Source organism: Chaetodon trifascialis, chromosome 21 (genome assembly GCF_039877785.1).
Source record: "Chaetodon trifascialis isolate fChaTrf1 chromosome 21, fChaTrf1.hap1, whole genome shotgun sequence".
Lineage (NCBI taxonomy): Eukaryota > Metazoa > Chordata > Actinopteri > Chaetodontiformes > Chaetodontidae > Chaetodon > Chaetodon trifascialis.
Window position 1 is genome coordinate 12,747,598 of NC_092076.1, and position 19,493 is coordinate 12,767,090.

At 43.5% G+C, this 19,493-nt stretch overlaps 2 protein-coding genes across 2 annotated transcripts; one reads left to right on the top strand and one right to left on the bottom strand.

The window, feature by feature from the left end:
• Positions 1-8,568, bottom strand: LOC139349899 (sodium-dependent neutral amino acid transporter B(0)AT2-like). The gene is made up of 12 exons (XM_070990944.1): positions 8,221-8,568; positions 7,207-7,426; positions 6,589-6,746; positions 6,206-6,326; positions 5,925-6,100; positions 4,081-4,191; positions 3,744-3,985; positions 3,395-3,578; positions 3,107-3,308; positions 2,771-2,930; positions 2,515-2,677; positions 1-2,414 (listed from the first exon to the last, which is right to left on the bottom strand). The coding sequence occupies exons 2-12, from the start codon at positions 7,424-7,426 to the stop codon at positions 2,166-2,168; spliced, it is 1,986 nt and encodes a 661-aa protein (XP_070847045.1). The 5' UTR covers positions 8,221-8,568; the 3' UTR covers positions 1-2,165.
• Positions 8,569-10,762: 2,194 nt separating this feature from the next.
• On the top strand, positions 10,763-19,478 carry LOC139349893 (epidermal growth factor receptor kinase substrate 8-like protein 1). Its single transcript, XM_070990936.1, has 19 exons — positions 10,763-10,855; positions 11,983-12,036; positions 12,138-12,296; positions 12,399-12,548; positions 12,669-12,751; positions 13,838-13,947; positions 14,178-14,233; positions 14,331-14,460; positions 14,587-14,675; positions 14,761-14,835; positions 15,859-16,007; positions 16,514-16,658; positions 16,983-17,038; positions 17,126-17,234; positions 17,358-17,483; positions 17,611-17,764; positions 17,925-18,090; positions 18,365-18,497; positions 18,746-19,478. The coding sequence occupies exons 2-19, from the start codon at positions 12,007-12,009 to the stop codon at positions 18,830-18,832; spliced, it is 2,007 nt and encodes a 668-aa protein (XP_070847037.1). The 5' UTR covers positions 10,763-10,855; positions 11,983-12,006; the 3' UTR covers positions 18,833-19,478.
• The last annotated feature ends 15 nt before the right edge of the window (positions 19,479-19,493 follow it).

Consider the following 19,493-nt stretch of genomic DNA (forward strand, 5'->3'; position numbering starts at 1 on the left):
TCATTTGTATTAGCACAAAGTTTTAATCAAGTATTTCCTTTGTACAACTAATTCATATAAGCAAAACAAAATTGCATTCAGATTCAGAGCCCTTATTTTGAAAGGAAACAGACAAACTTCCTCAAATTCAATTTCTAAACAAGTAAATGTAGAAAACCATTTAACAAGTAAATACTTAAGATCATGTCAGGAAACAGTCCAAGCAACATTTAAACTGCAAGCTGAAGCTCCGTTTCAAACATTATTTCAATACACTGTAGTGCAGAAAGGAAAGAAATAATAGAATAGCAAAAATATATTACATTGTAATGGCATTATATTACATTTTCTCAGAAATTCATTTTATACACATACATTATTCAAAAGTGAATCTGACAGAAGAATGGTCTTTTTAAAACATGTTGAAATGCTTTTGTTTCAATGCATCTTGTTCAATCAGCCTCATTAAAGGCACTTACTGTTTGTACAAACATCCAACAGTGTTTAAGGGTGGTTCATTTTGATCAAATAGAAAAACTTCAGAAAAATGGCTACAAAAGCAAGACATGACCGAGTAATTAATTCTAAAAAACAAACAAACAAAAACACTACTTTACAAAATAAACACTTTAATTTACATCCTCGTAAAATCTGAAGTAAATGAGTACCTGTGTGGTACTTTGTCCTGCCTGTTTAAACGAATGCAACTTGTTTTCTCCTAAACCCAAGCTTTAAAAACACAAAACAATGTGTGAAGCCCTGTGCTATGTGAATATTTACATTACAAATAGGAAGTCATGTCATCACTTTACAAGTCGGTTCAGCAGAAATGAAACTGCTAAGTCCTCGTTCCTGTGTGCTCCACAACACTGCGTGGTTCATGGTTTTATGCCCTTTAATACACAGGTTTTGTTGCCTGACATCACAGAATTCAACATGACCGGATGATGGAAACTTACATGTTTGACTCGGTTTTTTTAACCAACAAAAAGAAAACAATGATGTTAAAATCCCCATCAGACAAAGCCCAAAGCCATACGCTCAAACACTGTACATCAGCTGATGGATTTCAGGTTGGTTTCAACGGAGAAGGTAAACACACATGTAGTATGAACTGTGTGGCTCCACAATACGCCTGCAAACATACAGTATATTCACAGTATAAAAGCAAACTGTAGTGACTTTTTTGAGCTGTAAACACACGTTAGATGGCTTCTGTGTCGTGAATGGCATTAATACTGTACCAATAGTTGTATGTAGTTTCCTGATGTAACAGTCTCATAATTTCATCAAAACCGATGTTAATTCACACACAACTTGTTTGTTGTGACTCAAATCATAACTCACAATCTAAAGCCCAGCCTAAAACAACTGTCTCATTCACTGTAAATCAATGCAGACGAGACTTTGATCAGTGATGAGCTGGAATTCTGTCCTCAACAAAAAAAGAGGAGCCAAAGCTTGTTGGTTTTTAAAAACTGACAAACTTTTAGGACATTCATAGTCAAAATGGCATGTGTGGGTTCTTCAAATGGAGAGGAGCATCTCACACAAAGACTGCAAAAGTGAAAAAAAGCTGTAAAATGTAGGATATTTCACAGACAACAGATAAGTGAACTCGTAATGCTTAAAAAAAAAAAAAAAACACACAGAGCAGGAACCTGATGTGATGTCTATGGCTTATACTGAAAACAAAAACATTTCACCTCATTCACCAAGTCTTTTTTTCTTAAAGGTCCGAAGAAAAGTCAGATTTAACGAAGAACAAATCCTGAATAAGAAAAAACTGGTGAATGTCTGTATAAGTGTGTATTCAGAGGAAATGTCCTCTGAAGAACAGTTGATGACTGAGGCCGATTGTTTCTGCAACTCTGCAACAACGGAAATTCGACCTCCTGGTTTCAACCCAGCAATAACTTATTTGTTCCATATGTTTCATGTCCCACACGTTTTAAATGTTTTACTAGTTGGACCAGTCGTATTTTTTTTTTCAAAAAATACATTACATCTGGATATGTTTGGACTTAATTTAAGTAAAAACAATTGAAAAAGTTTTTAAATATTAAAATAAGAAATCTTTTGCCACACACTGCTGTCTGTGCCACAGCTGTATGAACAGCTGTGAGAGTGAAACCTTTACTACATATTGTCAGTCAGTCCCCACTGTGCACCATCACGCCCAGTGCTCAGGAAAAGGAAGCGGTGGTCCCACTTCTTTGGTCGAGCTCTGACATGTCAGTCATTGGGGTGTCACACTTGTCGTCAGTGTTAACAATGCGGTACTGACCAATCTCTGTATCTCTGGATGTTTGCTTTGTTCGGTCCTTCAGGACAGCATGGATAAAGGCAACTGGGACGGGCATCATGGCAAATATGATCAGCAGGGCCAAAACGGCCAGAGCCCAGCCGGGGTACTCCAGGTACTCCTCAGACGCCTGATAAAAAAGGGAATCAAATTCATCACTCAAGAACAACTTGAAATCCAGAAATCCACCATTTCAAATCGCTGTTTTCTCTTAATATAAGTCTACCTACCGTCTCAAGGTTCCACGCCATATAAGTGGGGTGTTTGATGAACATGCGGATGATGGTGGCTCCCAGCAGACCCAGCATAGCGAGCAGGCAGATGTATTTCCACAGGTACTTGTAAATGACACTGGGACGCCAGCCCAGCATTGCCTCGATGTCATCCAGGAATCTTCAGACACACAGAGTGGTAAACTTTCAGAAATGACACATTGTTGCATATGAAAGAGAAGAGTGGGCATGGGATTAAGATTTAAGACCTCACCTGTCAGCTCCATACAGCCACGACACACTGAAGGTCTCAAAAACCACCACGATGATGAGGGGCAAGGTGGCAGAGTAATCATCAAACATCGTCACAAAGTAGTTCCCACAACGCTGGGTGAAGAGCAGGCCAATCAGAAAGCCAACGATGCAGCTGAAAACTGCAGCGACATGAAAACAGAACAGATGTGTTAGGATGAAACAAAGCTTCTTTAAAGAGATAAATGTACTAATTTCACTCCCTCTGTGAAATCAGCTGATGGACTGTTGGCAGTACTGGGGTAGTCATGGAAGACTTTATTTTGAAATAACACTTAAGAGGCAAACGGGAGTTTACTTGTGAATTTGGTCTTGTTGTTGGCCAGAGTTTTGAAGCGGTCAGTGAGTGGAGCGAGGATGCCCTCCATGGTGCCGAACATGGTGCTGAGTCCTAAGTTGAGCAGCATGAGGAAGAACAACGCTGACCAGAAAGGGCTGCCGGGCAGGAGTGACATGGCCTCTGTGAAGGCAATAAAAGCGAGGCCTGTGCCCTCCACACCCTGAACACAAACAAGACCGCTTCAGATTTCATGTTCAGCACACCAAATACACCAAAAACCCATGACGGCACACTGGCAGTCTTTACCTTCTGCATCTCTTTCTCCAGGTCACAGTCTGTTAAATTGCCAGGGACATTATTTCCATACTGTTTAAACCAACTGCTGTAGTCCTCTACGGACACAGAACTGGGATTAGAATAGTCGAAGCCTGGAATCAGGTTTTTGTCCACATCACCATTGCGAAGCTGGACTGATAACTCCTTCATATTACTGGGAAAAGACAAAAGAAAATATCACTTTAAACATACGGCTGATGCAACAAGGCATACCATAGTCTGAACTCTTGTCAGGGACAAAGAGATATTTATATACTAGTGATTTTAAGATTTTAAGTTCTGATGCATCACTCAACGTTTATCCTGTAATCAAACATACCTGATGATACATTCCATGACCTTTTCTTTGGCGCGGAAGCCGAGCACAGCAAACACCACCAGAGTGGCCAGCACAGATGTGAGAAAGTTTATAGTGGAGACAGTGAAGGCATCACGGTGGCAGTTGTTGTTCTTGGGGTTGTAAGAGGAGTAGGCGATAATGGACCCAAAGCCGAGGCCTAAGGCAAAGAAGACCTGTGTTGCTGCCTGCCGCCACACCTGTACATCTGCCCAAATTTCCACCTACAAATGCGTAGAGAGAACGACAGGTGTGTCAGGCAAATATTCTTATGTGCATCTCTTCTCTACGCTCAACCGGACATATCGTCTGCAGATACCTTGGGGTAGAACATGTAGGTGATTCCCTCGAAGGCCCCGTCCAGCAGGAGGCCTCGGACGAGGAAGCAGAACAGCACCACGTAGGGGAAGATGGAGGAGAAATACATCACCTAGGAAATGAGAAACAATGATCGCATTAACAAGCTGGCAGTCACTCAGTTATTTGTCTGTGTGCACAGGCACTTTGGCTTTAAAGGCACAACTCCTCAGTTCGCTCCGTCTCTTTTTTTGCAAATTATTTACAGCAATAAATGCACTACAGATTTCCATTTTTCTTGTTAGTAGGCTGCACTCAATTGCTTAGTTACATTCAATATGCAGTGTTTCACACACTGATTTATTTGCGGCGGCCGGCCTCAATATGAACATTGACTGCCGTATATTGATCTTATTTCATTCTTTTTTTTTTTACTCTTTAAAATGGTTAAAATATATTTCACTGTAGAGCTCCGCACAGCACATTGATTCGTTCAGCCCTTCCTTACCCGCTCACACAATCGATAACACACAGAGCCCTCTACCGTGTTTTCCGACACAGACTTCTCTACAGGTGACGTCATTAAAAACAAGGCTCCTCCACATGTGGCTCACATGCTGTTGTGAAAACAGAACTCTTTGAGGACAAAACTGAAAACTCACACTGAGTTTTTGGGCAACTTAATAAAACATACTGCTGATGAGGAAAGTCAATAGAGCAGACTCATACAGGGAGAGAAACAGACATAACAGACAGAGGCAGGGTAAGACGATGTGATGAAAACATACAACAAAACAGAATGTGATGGTACAAAAACAATATATATTTAATGTTTTCATAGATTTTTGTAAATATATACTTATTCTGAATTTGACAGCAGCAGCATGTTTCAAACAAGTTGGGAAAGGAGCAACTAAAGACTCGGAAAGAAGTGGAATGGAATGAACAGGTTCATTGGTGACAGGTGAAAGTATCATGATTGGTATTAAAGGGGCATCCTTGAGAGCTTTGTCCATAAATGACTGCATTCTGTTTTTATTTATCTCTTTACACATCATCCCAACTAAGTAGAGTAAATTTAGTAGAATTAAAATGTTGAGCTAAGACACAGCCTGCTATAAATAGGGTCATGTAGTATTTCAAATATTTTCAAGAGACAACACTTACGCTACGGAAAACACTGACGTGCTTAAGAAAACCGTCTTTTAGTTAGTCCCTTCCTCAATCCACATTCCCCACAGAGACAACTGAGGTTTCATCTAATCTCAAGTGTTAAGCCTGTTATACACTGAACATATGGCCCCTGTAATCGAGACGCCAGGTGCTTAAGGTAGTAATTGCCCAACACCCCTGATGTCAGCCAGAGTGTGATAAACCCTCCCCTCTGATGTTAGATTTAACATAAATACAGTAAATAATCATTTTCACACCTGACACAGCATGTTTGTAGAACTTGTACAAGCTTTGTTGTACATTAAAATTGGCTGATATGTGTGAGGGGAAAACACACAATATTAAAAATAAAATTACATTTACAAAACTTCCTCCAATACTTAAACACAACATCTGGATGTTGCCACTCGAAGTGGAGGGGCTTCACTTCCTCAAACACTAAGATCAGACATTCCAGAGACGCCATCACGCACAGCAAACCCTGAAAACTAAGCCCAACACATGACTGGGATTTGAGCAGACTGGGAATGTCCAAACAGTGTAGCACAAGATTTTGCCCTTCAGTCCGTGTTTTTCAGTAAGAAAAGGCTTCTCTACACATTCTTGTCACAAAAAATGCCACTTCTTTTAACGACTCAGCGTCCTTGACAGCAAAATCAACACTTTAAAAGCCACAACAGATCACACAGTTACCTTGACAGAGGTCTTGATACCCTTAAACATTCCCAGGCACACAATGGTCCAGGCCGCCAGCAGACAGCAGACAATGTAAGGGTTGAAAGAGCCTGTGTCGTCAATGGAGTCTGTGGTGTCCAAAGCCTTGCGGTACCAGAAATACGATGTGGGGGAGCTCATTTCACACTCTCTAACTGATGTAAAGAGAAAGAAAGATAAGTCATGAGTTGCACAGCTGATGCTTTTACAATTTAGGAACTGCTCATGTCTCAGTTTGAGCCTTAATGCTGTGTGCTTACCTGTTACGTTCCCCTCTTTTGGACACTGTTCCCAGGGTAAAGGGTACTGGAAGGAGTTCCCAAGATAGAAAAGACTCCATGCAAGGATCACGTTGTAGTAGAGAGCCACAAAGAAACACACCTGAGGACGTTTGAGAACCGGATAATCAGGCTATTAAGAAAATTGGATGTTTTCAAGGGTAATTTAACATCTGTCATTTAACATATTCATCTTAGCTCTCTGTCCAAACACTTAAATTAATAACAGACCGTTTCAGAACATTACTGAGTGAAGCAGAAACATACAAGACAAAATGACACCTGCTGAAATCCATGCAACATCATATACTGAGTGCTAACACAAATTAGAAGGTTTGTAGAGCATTAACCAATCAGTTTCTTACCACACAGCTGGAGTAGCCAATCCCTGCCAGCCTGGGGGAGATGTACTTCCACACTCCGATGCTGCCCTGGCGGATGGCCTGACCGGCTGCCAGCTCCAGGAAGAACAAGGGAATTCCCACAACCAGCATCAGCAGCACGTACAGGAAGAGAAAAGCTCCTGAGGAGACGAGGCGACCAGCACTCGGTTAGTAAATGAGCACCATAATTTGATACTGTGAAGGAGACGTACGTGTGATTACTGCCACCTCCAACACAATGTTCTTAAAAATATGTCTTATCCATCCTTCAGGGTAAATAAAGACATATTAAGCTTTTTTAGCTTATGAAAATGCAAAGACAGCACCTCAACTGTTTCATAAACAGCCGTTATGGTCTGTATTTTTCCATAAAGTTTATGTTGTTTCCCTGGCAACAGACAACAGCCAGATGGTCATCATCAGACCTCAGAGCAGCAGTGTTGAGTTTAGTTTGTCTACAGATAGTTTATACATCTAAACAATATGTTAAATACTGTACTGATTTACTGATAGTGCTCAGATTTAAAGGCATGCACAACACTTGTGTTTGGTCTGGTGGGACCCACAGGACCCAAACTTTTGATGTCAATAAGCACTCACCTCCCCCATTTTGATGGCACAAATATGGAAAACGCCAGACGTTTCCGAGCCCGACGCTGAATCCCACCTGAGCCAAAAAATACTCCAATTTGCTGTTCCATCCCGCCCGGGCGGCAGGCTCAGATGAGTCCGGCTGGCTCTGCTCAGCAGCGTAGCCTTCAATCTCTGACTCTGCGGCTCCTGTCTTGTCATCGTCATTTGGCAAAGGCTGCTTCTCCATCTAAGACACATGAAAAAAATGCATCAAATGTGAAATAGTACACAGCCACTGCAACGATGAAGTAAGACTGATTATCACTGATGGTCAACACGGATGATGTTGGATTTATGAGGACTGCCGCTGAACAGTTGTTTCAGGGATGCTGCATATCCAGTCATTTGTGGTCTTTACTTGTGGTGTACCACAAACACACTTATTACTCTGACTCCTGCAAACAATTACAGCATCATTTCACTGGATTACTCTTGTGGTGTGAGTGTGTGTTTGTGTGTGTGTGTGTGTGTGTGTGTGTGTGTGTGTGTGTGTGTGTGAACGAACACACTCAGTAGCCAATTTATTAGGTACACCTATTTAAAACTGATGCTGTCTAGTTCAATAGCCCTGCAATATACCCCACATTCATGTAAGAAAGTCTTCATTTTTCGTGTTTATTGAATTGTTTTGGGGCGCTGTTCATTCACCTTTATGCTCATTTTACATCAATGGCGGCAGGACTTTTTGAGATAAAATCATCCAGGTATCCAGGCGGTGAATCACACCTTAACGAAGTAACAATGCCCGATTAGACTAGATGGGTCCAATAAACACCTCTCCTCATATACTTAGCATTACTGACAGCACTAAAGTCCTTACAAATATTCATACCATCTTCAGATATAAGGAATAATGTCGACGCTAGCTTAGTTCTCGCGCCAACTGAAGTTAAACAACCCGGGTCAGCTCCAGTGTTAAAGTAAATCTGTCTTTGTCTGGGCTGTGAACACATATACACACTCCCGATATACGACACTGACCTGGTCACCGGCTAATGTCGTCGACGAAGAGGTAGAAGAGAAGCTGGAGATGGTCAAAACCGGAGAATCTCGACGGTTTTAGTTTGTTCCTCGGTCGGTTAATAGCAAACGAGCACGTGGGGCATCTGCGTTTGCACCCTCACTGTCAACCACGGCACGAGCTCAGATTTCTCCTCTTTTTACCTCTCAAAATAAATTGAACATACGAGATACTTTAACGCCGACATTTAACTCTACAGACGCATACAAAAACAAATACTACGCGGTGGTTACCATCTGCTACTATACCGCTACCACACTGCTTCCTCGTAGTTTATCGGCGGGGCTGAGAGCTGTTTCCTCCTGAGTGATGCAACTCAACGAGCCCCTCCTCAGCTACTACGATGGTGCATTCCAAGCCTGTCGGAAATCTGGTCACCATTGTCACAAAGGCGCACAGAAGAGGGGTCTAACTGTAGTCCAACCACTACACGGCAGACCCACTTCAGTACCGACACACACATCCCGAGATCTTTTCCTAAAGCTAACCAAGTACATTTCATGCTAAACTTGATCGTTTCAAAGGTGTATCATGTAGTTGGCGTATGGCCAGTCACTGCAGCCCACGTTGACGCTCCAATAAGCTCTGTTTTGACTATTGTGAATGCAATAAACCTAAATGAGACTTATTCCTGGTTGTAAAATGTTATCAGTAATTAAAAGTACTCATTATCACATCATGATTTATATACTGCTGGTTAATTCAATGCAAAGCAAGACATAAGTCGAATAAAACCATCGTCCTTTTGTATAAAACATCTAGACTGTATTGAAAGTCAAATATACATAGTTAAATATACAAATGTACGTATGTGTGTATTTGTGTGTGTGCTTTTCTCTGTTTTTCCTGCTCTTTTCCTGTTACTTCCATCCACTGCTGTAATTTTGTAATGAAAGCGTTGATGGAGTTGCTGACATTTTAGAAATAAGGCCCAACTCGACATTTGTTTGCAACGTTCAACTGCACTTGAAGGAGCTACACGGTTGAGTCCCCATGGCTCTCACACATGTATAAGAAGCCGTGAACGCAGCATAAGCCTCAGCGTCGATCCTCTTAGGAGTTTATCTTCCAACACGCGTGGCTGTATGATGCCAGGTTAAACGCACAGTTTAAAAGCGGGAGTGGAGACCCCTAACAGTGCTTGTCTGCTACTGACAGGACATAATTCTAAATAAAAAGGTTGACAAATTTGGTAGAATATTTTTTTTTATCATTTGATCTTCTTTGATCCACGATTACTAAATTACCACACACATTAACACGTGGCACATTTTCACTTTCTCCACCTCACCAGAGGCAGATTTTGTTTCTTACTAACAAACACCCCCTCTCTGTTTTAGTTATCTTTAGTTTGGGGGGGAGAGAGAAGAAAAAAGGATAAGCTGATGCAATAGTTTTCGTTTTCGATGAGGCTGGGATCATTTCGTGTCCTTTGAACAGACGGAGGAAGAAACGACATGAATGCTCAGATTCTGGAAAATTTCAGATTATGAGTCCCACAGGATTCGCTGTACTTCTCATAATTCGGGCTGACCTGTGCGCTGACATTACTCTGGATCGCACTGCATAGTCACACACACACACACACACACACACACACACACACACACACACGCACGCACGCACGCACGCTGCATGCCACGTAGCTATGCCTGTTTTGGAGGCAAATAAAACACACAAGTCTACTGCGATTGCAAACTGGTTGACAACAGTAAACTCTGCGCCTGGAAACAACGCCATGTACTTGTTAGTAACTGGTAAATACCTTGTGGTATCAAACAGCTGAGATCCTGGAAAAGAAATTATCCCATATGTCCTCAAACCAAAGTCAAGTGGTAGCCTCGCTTGCTGCCACTTCACCTGACTCCTCCTATCTCCTCTATTGGTGGATAAAATGGTGACTTGTCCACCTCCAGCTCGGGACTGTTATGAAATGTGACACTACACTTCCCCGTTTTTTCAACTTCACGTCTTCATAGACGCCCCTACGTCTCCCCCAAAACCTAATGTGTGTGTTCCCTTTGAAGGTGTTTTATTTCCAAGGTTGCAACGATGAGCAACTTGCTGAAATCTGCATGCGTGTCTGCAGACACAACAGCTGTTGCAATTATACTTTCTTTTATTTTCCAACAGTAAATGCTAAATATGTATTTTGTTTGCTTAAAGGTCATCCAATTTTAATACAGTATATTAGGCTAAGACTAAAAATACTGGCATCAGCCTATTAATTATCCATCATGGATAAGTCTTTAAATTTAGGGTGGAAACTCACCCAAGGCTGCAAAAAATCCCAAATTCCAAGAGGAAATACAGAAGCCATGACCTCCGTTTTGCAAATAGCTGCAGCCTTGCACAATTTCCCCCCCTGTGTCCCAACAGGTGAGAACCTGAGTCAATATTTTTATCTCTAAGGTGGAGTGGTAGACTGGGCGGGGCTGCGCACAAATCTGTTCTTTAAAAGCTTTCAGTACCAAAGTGAGCAGAGTGAGAAACCTGCAGGTACGCTGGGACACAGGACAGGTTTGACTGTCACTGCAAACACACCTACACAGCTGTTAACACACGGAGTAAAGCACTGGAAGCCGATCAAGCCTGGTAAGTCGACCAAACATCAATTTCCACTCATCAGTAGTTGTCAGAGCTTGTAACATTTAACATGTTCAGTAACCAGGAATCAGAAACTGCCCTGAAGGACATTTTGTCACAGCTTGTTTGATATTTTTTATGTCACAGGTGATGTGTAGTAATCTGTCAAGCTACATTCAAGATTTTTTTTGTCCGTGTGATGCATTTGAAGCCTCTAATCTGAATTTAATGGATCAAAAATTATCTGTACCCTTAAATGAATAATGGCTCATGTTGCTATTGCAACACAGGATTAGTATTTGGCAAAATTAAGCCCAATACATGACCCTTTCCTTCTCAAAATGTATTAGAAAATAGATGTGAACTATGGAGAGTACATACAGTCCATCATAACATAATGCTCCAGATGGCTGATAAGTGTTTTATCAGCAGTGTGCTGAGGTCGATTTCTCACTGACGTTTTTTATCGTACACATTAAGTGCTGATATAAGAATTCATTACACATCTGTATTATATTTTCACTTCAGAATAGTGTACACAAACTTCACTGCACTGAGACTTTTATTTTGAAAGGCTGTATCATATACAAGTACAGCACCAGTGTGGGACTGACTGTATGGACCAGTGAGATGAATACAAATGATTTTCAATGAGGTGTGAAGGAGCGTAAGTGATACTGGGCATTGGCTCCCTTGATACCAGTGGTCCCAGTACAGATGGTCACTGAGGAGCAGAGTGATTGAATGCTGAGATATACTGTACTGTCGTCAGACTGGTTGGGCCACTCACTCGCACACACACACACACACACACACACAGTGTAATCCCAGGTTACTGAAGCAGAGAGAGGCACAGGTTGACGTAAACTCAAAGAGAGAAAGGGAAAACTTCAATGAAGGAGTTGCTTTCGCAGGGACTGGTGAAGACTTTTTAGTTTAGGGAAAAACCTCGATCAATTAAACTGCTGCCTGCCTGTAACACAACACCAGCAGCACCAGGATTGTCAAACATCTGTGAGTAGAGCAAAGGTCCCTTTGACTACACCCTTTGAAGCCCCACCTAAAAAGTCTGATCCCCTCTCTCCGGCGGCATATTCATCGAAAGCTGCTCTAACTTAAATGTCATTTCACTCCAGAGCAGCTGACTCAGCAGCCGAAGGATGACAAACTTCTCAAGATATGTCGTTAACGTAAGTCCTCTCCGCTACATGTCTCGCCTTAACACAACCGTTTTCCTCAAGCGGTCATTTAAGATGCATTTCCCCTCACTTCCTCATCCTTTTACTTGCAGCACCTGCTGACGTTCTCACTCCAGGATGGAGACGTGCAGAGCGTGGAGGAAGCCCAGTCACGTCTCTCCTTCCTGGCGCAGAGCAAAAAGCTCTGGAGTCAGCAGATGTACCTGGATGTCGGAGGGCAGGCCATTCATCTCCGAGACATACAGAGCCAGGTGAGAACTGGCACCTGCTGGTCAGCAGGGCCTGATGAAACTCAGATTTACTGCCAGTCATTCATATTTGCACACATCATGACCTTTGATCTGCTCATGCAGGACGAGCTGGAGGTTTACAGTTTCAAATCCATCTACCGCTGCGACGCCATCAACACAGAAAAACACTTCCCATCCCTCCTCCTGCTGGTCTGCCAAAGTGCAGATCAGAAGAAGCCGGACATCCACTTCTTTAACTGCGAAACCGTGAAGGTGAGTAATCAGACTGGAGTGAGCTTCCCAGCCTGTCTGTGTGACTCAGTGCGTCAGCTTTGAATCGTCTGCCCAGTTCTGGTTTTACAAGTGATGCCACTTCCAGACTTGTTCTTTCAGGCCGAGCAAATCTGTGACGACATCGCGCATGCAGTTTCAGGTTCTGCCAGCAGTAGGAGTAAGAAGCTCGCTGACGCCCTCAGGTACAGTGAATGTCATGGTCACAAGCATACAAAACACTTCAGAATGGCTTTCTTGAACAAAGCATGAACTTGATGTTAGTTCCTTATGAAATTCTAGCTTTTTTATGCTCAATTTCCATGTCTCAATGGAAGAAAATGTGTCTCTGTGTGTATGTGAGTGTATTTGCAGTCATATTATATGAGAGGAGGTTGATGGACAGCCAAATAATGACAGACAAGCAGCCGAACAAAAAGGCAGACATAGATAATTCAGACCAATTTCCCATTTAATTATTTGTTTTACTGCCATTATGTTTTATTTTCCACTGCCCCCATCCACCTGTCTGAGAGAACGAGAGAGAGGGCGAGAGACAGAGAGGACAGTGTAAACAGCTGAGAGAGAGCGAGAGAGAGAGAGACTCGTTTTACCGGTTTCCACATAACTTAAGAAGGTGTGACAGCGAAAACAAGGCCATTGTGACAGAGAGCAGAGAGGGAGCAGAGGAGGGACGACGCCGGTGTGCAGGTTTGGCGCCTGAACGGATTACCTGCTTTGGAAAAAAAGTTCTTTTTAAGAGGACGAGTGAAGGACAGACACATGTGGTGAGGCTGGGTCTAGGTGCTGATTCAATAAAAGGCTGAATCAGCGCTCTGAGGTATTTGCATAGGGCAGGAAAACATGCAAAAGTTTTCACCTACAGTGATCTTGTCTTTTTGGCGTTTAAAACTGTTTTACTGCTGGTTGATTTGTTGTAACGGAGGATTTGGACTGAAGCGCAGCGTGGTGTGTAAGGCTCTGAAGGCTGAAGCCATGAGAAAGCACAGTCAGACTGTTTACTGGATGCTTTCATGGTGGAATGAGGGCTGCAGGGTTGAATTTCAGAGGCATCGCATTATGTCTGTTGATAGAGGATCGTGTTGTCTGACTGGGTCCACTGATCAAAGATGTCCCCAAGGCTTTGTCCAGAATGAGGATGAGCAAACAAATATGTTGATTTTGAATGGGCGTCTTCAAGAGGCTGAAGGGTGTTTCCTGTGGCGCCGCCACCATCAGCATTGCCTGTGGAGAGAGTGTCACAGCAATGAATGTCTCCTCTTGTCCTTTAGGCTTCCTCAGAGTGGAGAGATGATCGACCCTTACGAAATCCCGAGCCCCCCCATCCCACATGCTCCGAACCCCCCACCCGCCAACCCTCCACCTTACCCAGGACTCAGAGGTAAGACAAAGAGCTTTGCTTTCATGTGAATGCTGCAAAAGAATTTGACATGTTGAGAAGGTAAGACGAAGGGAAAGAGAGAAGTGAGAGGTATGTAGGTGCACAGAGATTGCTTTGTGTGTGTGTAAGGGGGGTGGGGTTCAAGGGTAAATGGGGGCAGGAAAGGCAGCAAAGGCTGGGGCCATGAAGGAAAATGGATCGACTGAATCCTCTCTTCTCTTCTGCGACAGCAAACGGCGTGAACGGCGGGCCCGACATCTCTTTCCTGCGAGCGGAGAGAGAAGTGGTACGCCTCCTCATCGCCTCTTTTTGAGCCCGTTCAGTCACCTCGGGCTGTCATTCCCATCCGAACTGCATAACAAACTGCGTTCTCCCTCCCTCAGGGGATCCTCAATCACTGTTTCGATGACATCGAGAGCTTCATGGCCAAGCTGCAGCAGACTGCAGAGGCTGCGACGGTGCTGAACCAGAGGAAGAAGAAAAAGAAGAGAAGTAAAAAGCAAAGTGCTGAAGGTAAAAAGAGAAACTTTCACACAAGAACGTGCCTTCAGGTTGAAACAGCACAGCTATGAGGACTGATAACACCATGGGTGACCTATTTTTTCTCGTATTTTCCATGTCGCCATTTCCAAACAACAGAAGATTTGCTCACCTTGAAGGCCCGTCCTCCACCAGAGGAGGAGTTCATCGACATCTTCCAGAAATTGAAATATAGCTTCAGTCTGCTGGTGTGCATTCATCCAGATCCCATGTCATTTCTCATGGTTACCTTCTGTGCCGCGTTGTAAACCCCCTCTATCTGTTTCTTTACAGGCCCGTCTGAAATCAACCATCTCCAATCCCTCGTCAGAGGAGCTCGTGCACCACATATTCAAACCTCTGGACATGGTGAGTGAGAGTTGGAACTTCTCAGTCTCCACCAGCCTGGCTCGTGGAGGAAACACCTGTTGCTGCTATTCCTGTAAACATGAGGCCTCGTCTTTTCCAGCAGCACAAAGCCAGGGGTCGGACATGACCAGCACCTTAAAATAAATCTAGTTTGTGTCTCATGATGTCAGATCATGTACTATTTGGGGGAAGATGAACAGAGGATAAAGATGTAGAGACCGCCAGAGTAATTAAGTTATGTAATAGATGCTTTTTAAATGATTTATCTGAGATTAGTAGGCGCTATGTTTGTCCCTTAGCTGAGCTCGGAGTGTGTCCTGTCAAAATAATGGAAAGTCGTCAGCGTAGCTGAATAATTCAGACAGAAACTACATGTTCCGCTGAGTATTGACACAAGGCAGCTCCCTGCGTGCTGGCCTGCTTGAACACTTGATAAATGCAGCATTTGTTTGATCTGGTTTGTGTGGCAGAGTTTGAATGCTGGCAGGAGTTCTAGGTCAAAAGCATTAAGTTTGGACGTGAACTGGACTGTCCCCTGACTGCTGGTGTATGCCAGCTGTGAGAGACGGCTCCTCAGTGACTTTCCTTAAAAACAAGTGCCATCAGATTTCAAAAATATGGCAAAAATATTAGTTCTAATAGCGTTTATCTGCTTTACTTCACGGCTCGAGGAGCTCTCACGTCCACAGGCCACAACAATAATGCAGCAATTCAAATTCAGATAACGTGGAGCATCAAACATGGAGTTTCAGGTGTGTCTCTGTCGATGTTTGGTGCCCGGCCTCTTCTATTCAAACATGAATCTCACCTCATCAAGAGAATCAAAGGGTGGAACGGGAGTGTTTGATCTGTGTTGAAGGGCACACATGAATGGCAGCACACAACCTCATATGCTTTGAGTGTTGGCGCTGTAACAGAAGAAAAACAGCGTGTGTTTAGCTTAATCGTTAATAATCAAATATGTACAAACTTGCTATCAATACAAATATAGTCTACTTCACTTCACTGTGCGTGTGTGTGCAGATGGTGAAAACAACAGGGGGACCAGCAATGGCAGCCTCAGTGTCCAGCCCCGCCATGACCAGCTCTGCCATCGCTCTGCTACAAGGCAGCCTGAACGAGGAGGAGAGGCAGCTGTGGACGTCTCTGGGTCCCAACTGGACACTCCCACGGTCAGTGCCAGCAACCACAGGATCAGACAGAGTAGCTGTTTTTTTTTTTTAAGTAGCATGAAATACATTTTGTCAGGTATAATTATGCAATTGGCCGCTCATTCAGCTCTCATACGATAGAAATTTCTCACAGCTCTGCATCTGCATGGAAACCTAAAAAGTGAACTTTCATGTGATTTATTGTTTTTTAAAGATCTGCTCATTGCCTTAAAATTTTATTGGGGAATTTGTAATAAATCTTTCCACCCAGCCAATAATATAATCACGCTGGCCACATTCAACACATATTTCAGAGGGATTTCTCAGGCTTGAAAATGGTCCAGTATGAAGATATTTAGCATTGCCGCAAAATTGGGGCTACTGGTTTAAAACCAGAATTTCAGCTATGGTATTAGCTTCCAAAGACTGGATGGAACTCTGTTTAACCGCAATCATAGTTCATAGTTTTGCTCACACTGTAAAGTAAAAGCCAAGTGCAGCAATGAGATGACTGTGTGCTCCCTCAGCTCTCAGCTCAGAGGGCCTGTAGCTCCGTACACCCCCGTCTTCCTGGATGGTTGGAAGCCGGAAGCCTTGAGGGCCGACGGGCAGGTTTGGGAGGATCCAGTTGAGTCACAGCACAAACATGAGGACACCCGAGTAAAACCAGAGGTATGGAATACCTGCGTGCGATGTACGTTATTTCCATTCCATCGTGCGTCAGAAGAGACAAGAGGAGCAGTCAAAATATGTGTGTAAAAGTACAGCACAGGAGGAGGAGCAGGGAATAAAAAATGCATAAATGTCATGTACAAGTGCTAAAAACTATATGAAATGCAGGATTTAATTTTTCTTCTGAAATCTTACTCATAAAAGAGGAAACTGCCTAAACTCAGACTTTTGAGTCTTTTATTTTAGCAACCACCTCCATCCCTTCTGTTTTTCTGCTCATGTGTGCTGCATGTTTATGACTGTCCACCTGCTTTTCACCCACAGCAGCAGCAACCACCTCAGCCAGTCGGACCCCCGGACAGCGGCATCACCAGTGAAACGTAGGTCATCTACAACAAGCAGATCACTTCGCTGCTACTATTTAGTCCAGGCTGCGTGAGTAAGAGTCTGTCTGCTTTTCCTCTCAGAGATGGCAGCACGCTCCCACCGGAGTCTGAGAGAGTCTACAGCTGCTCCTACGACTTCATAGCCAGGAACAGCAGTGAGCTTTCAGTGCAGCAGGGGGAGACACTCGAGGTAATGGAGTCAAGCAGTTCGCGTAAAAAACACACAGTAAGAGTGCTCATGGTGCATTCAGGAACCCATCATCCAGTCAGGGTTTGACAGCTTATCGGTACGGATGTCTGCTCTGTCTGACAGGTGATTGAATCATCCAAGCGCTGGTGGAAGTGTCGCAACCGCTTCAACCAGGTGGGATTCGTTCCCTTCAACATCCTGGAACCCATGGCTCACATCGACAGCCCCGTCGCCAGCAAGCCCCCCAGCGTAAGCCCCAAAAAACACGTGCACATGCATGCCCACACGAATCACACCAGCACAGAGGTATGCTCTCACCTGTGCTCTCTTGGAGTGAATTGCAGTGTTGTTTTCTCTCCACTTGACATTCCTGCAGGCTCCAGCTCCTCCACCTCTTGCCAGGACTTTCTCTGCAGTCCCACCCAGCCCCCCTGCTCCACCCAATGCCCCACCTCGCTCCCCGCAGCGCCCACACAGCTTACCAGCATACAGCCAACATATAGGAGCTTCAGAGGACACAGATAACAAAGGTACCATATGTGTTGTGTAGGAGGTGCACATTGAGTTACATGTAAGTTTGACAAAAAATAGAAAAACACATTATCTTCAGCTGTTTGAAGTCCAGCTGTTGTGTGATCCACTGAGACATGTAGCTTTTTTTTTCCTTTCTGCATCTTTGAATCTTTTCAGTCATGTTGGTGAATGACGAGCTGCTCCAGAGGCTGACCAATGGAAAGACGGGCCTGAACAAACCTCTGGTCATCCCTCGCTCCTCGGACACCTCTGTTCCTCTTGACTACCACTCTCCTCAGGAGGAAGTAGCCGAGTGGCTCAGAGGGAAGGGCTTCAGCGAACCGTGAGTGATGTTACATCAGCTGACTGCAGAGCAGTTTACACAGTGGGAGTGCTGCCAGTACAATGTCATTTATTTGCTAAAAGGTCAACATGCCATGAGCTCCTTGCTTTAACACCGATAAACCATGATTTCCTGTTTTAAAGCACATTTTTCTGGTTAAGGTTGGATAGGTATAACGCAAAGGGAGGGAAGAACTTTCAGTGCAGCAGCTGCAGGAGAGTTTCAAATGTCCAGATTCTGACTTTGGAGTCATCTGTGTTTTTCTGTGCCTCAGGACGGTGACATGTTTGGGAGTGCTGACAGGCGCTCAGCTCTTCTCCCTCAACAAAGAGGAGCTCCGCGCTGTGATTCCAGATGAGGGCGCCAGAGTGTACAGCCAGCTAACTGTGCAGAAAGCACTGCTGGAGGTAAATTAAAGCAAAAATGATGGCTTCTTTAAAGCTGGCCGTCTTTCACGCAGGGGCAGCCAGATGGTGCTACTGGAAACGTTGGCGTGGTACACCAAAAAACAAAAGCCATGACTGAATTTCAGCCACTGAAAGCATTATGTCCCTGTTTTTATTGAAGTTTATGACAAAATTTGAGTACTATGGTTACTTTCTTAGATCTTTGTATTACCGCACAGTATGTTCATATCTTAATGTTCATCCTACAGGACGCCCGAAGAGCCACAGAGTTGGAGGCAGTCATGGAGAAACAGAAAATGAAGGTTGATCTGAAACTGGAGAGCAGCACATTATGAGCAGCAGGTGTCCACATCAGGAAGAGATTCAGATGAAGGATTGTGTTCTTCTGGCGCTGTCGTCGCTTAAGAGCAAACTCCTGAATTACTGATTATATTCACCAGAGAACAAAATGTTTGACAGTCACTTGACCCTCCAACGCTGTCTGTGGGGTCATTCTGTCGTAATTACTTCATATTAAAACCAAAGGATTTGGCAGCGAACCAGAAATCTCTGCTTTAAATTCAAGCAGGCGCTGCTCAAATGAAGTATGTTAACACTGAAGTTCACTATTTGTAATGTATGTTGTTGATTTTCCTGTGAATAGCTTTTTTCTGTCTAATATCTGCCTAGTAGGTGACGACTAACTTAAATGAAATGTATTTATCTTTGCAAAAAACACGTGTAATAATTCAACCGTGATTGACATACTGTGACAATAAGACCTTGGCAAGAAAGGCCAGCAGACAATAAAGATTAAAATGGTGAAACTTTTTTTTAATTGAGACTTTAAAGAAAGATTTCCAGCAGAACATAAACTGATATGACTTCACACATAAGGTTAAAGCGACGCATCCTTTAAAATCTGTTTGCAATTATAGATCTATTCACAAAGGAATTGTGTCTGAAGTGGGCCAAAATGTCAGCTTTCTGACTCGACTACTAAACGGTATGTACAGT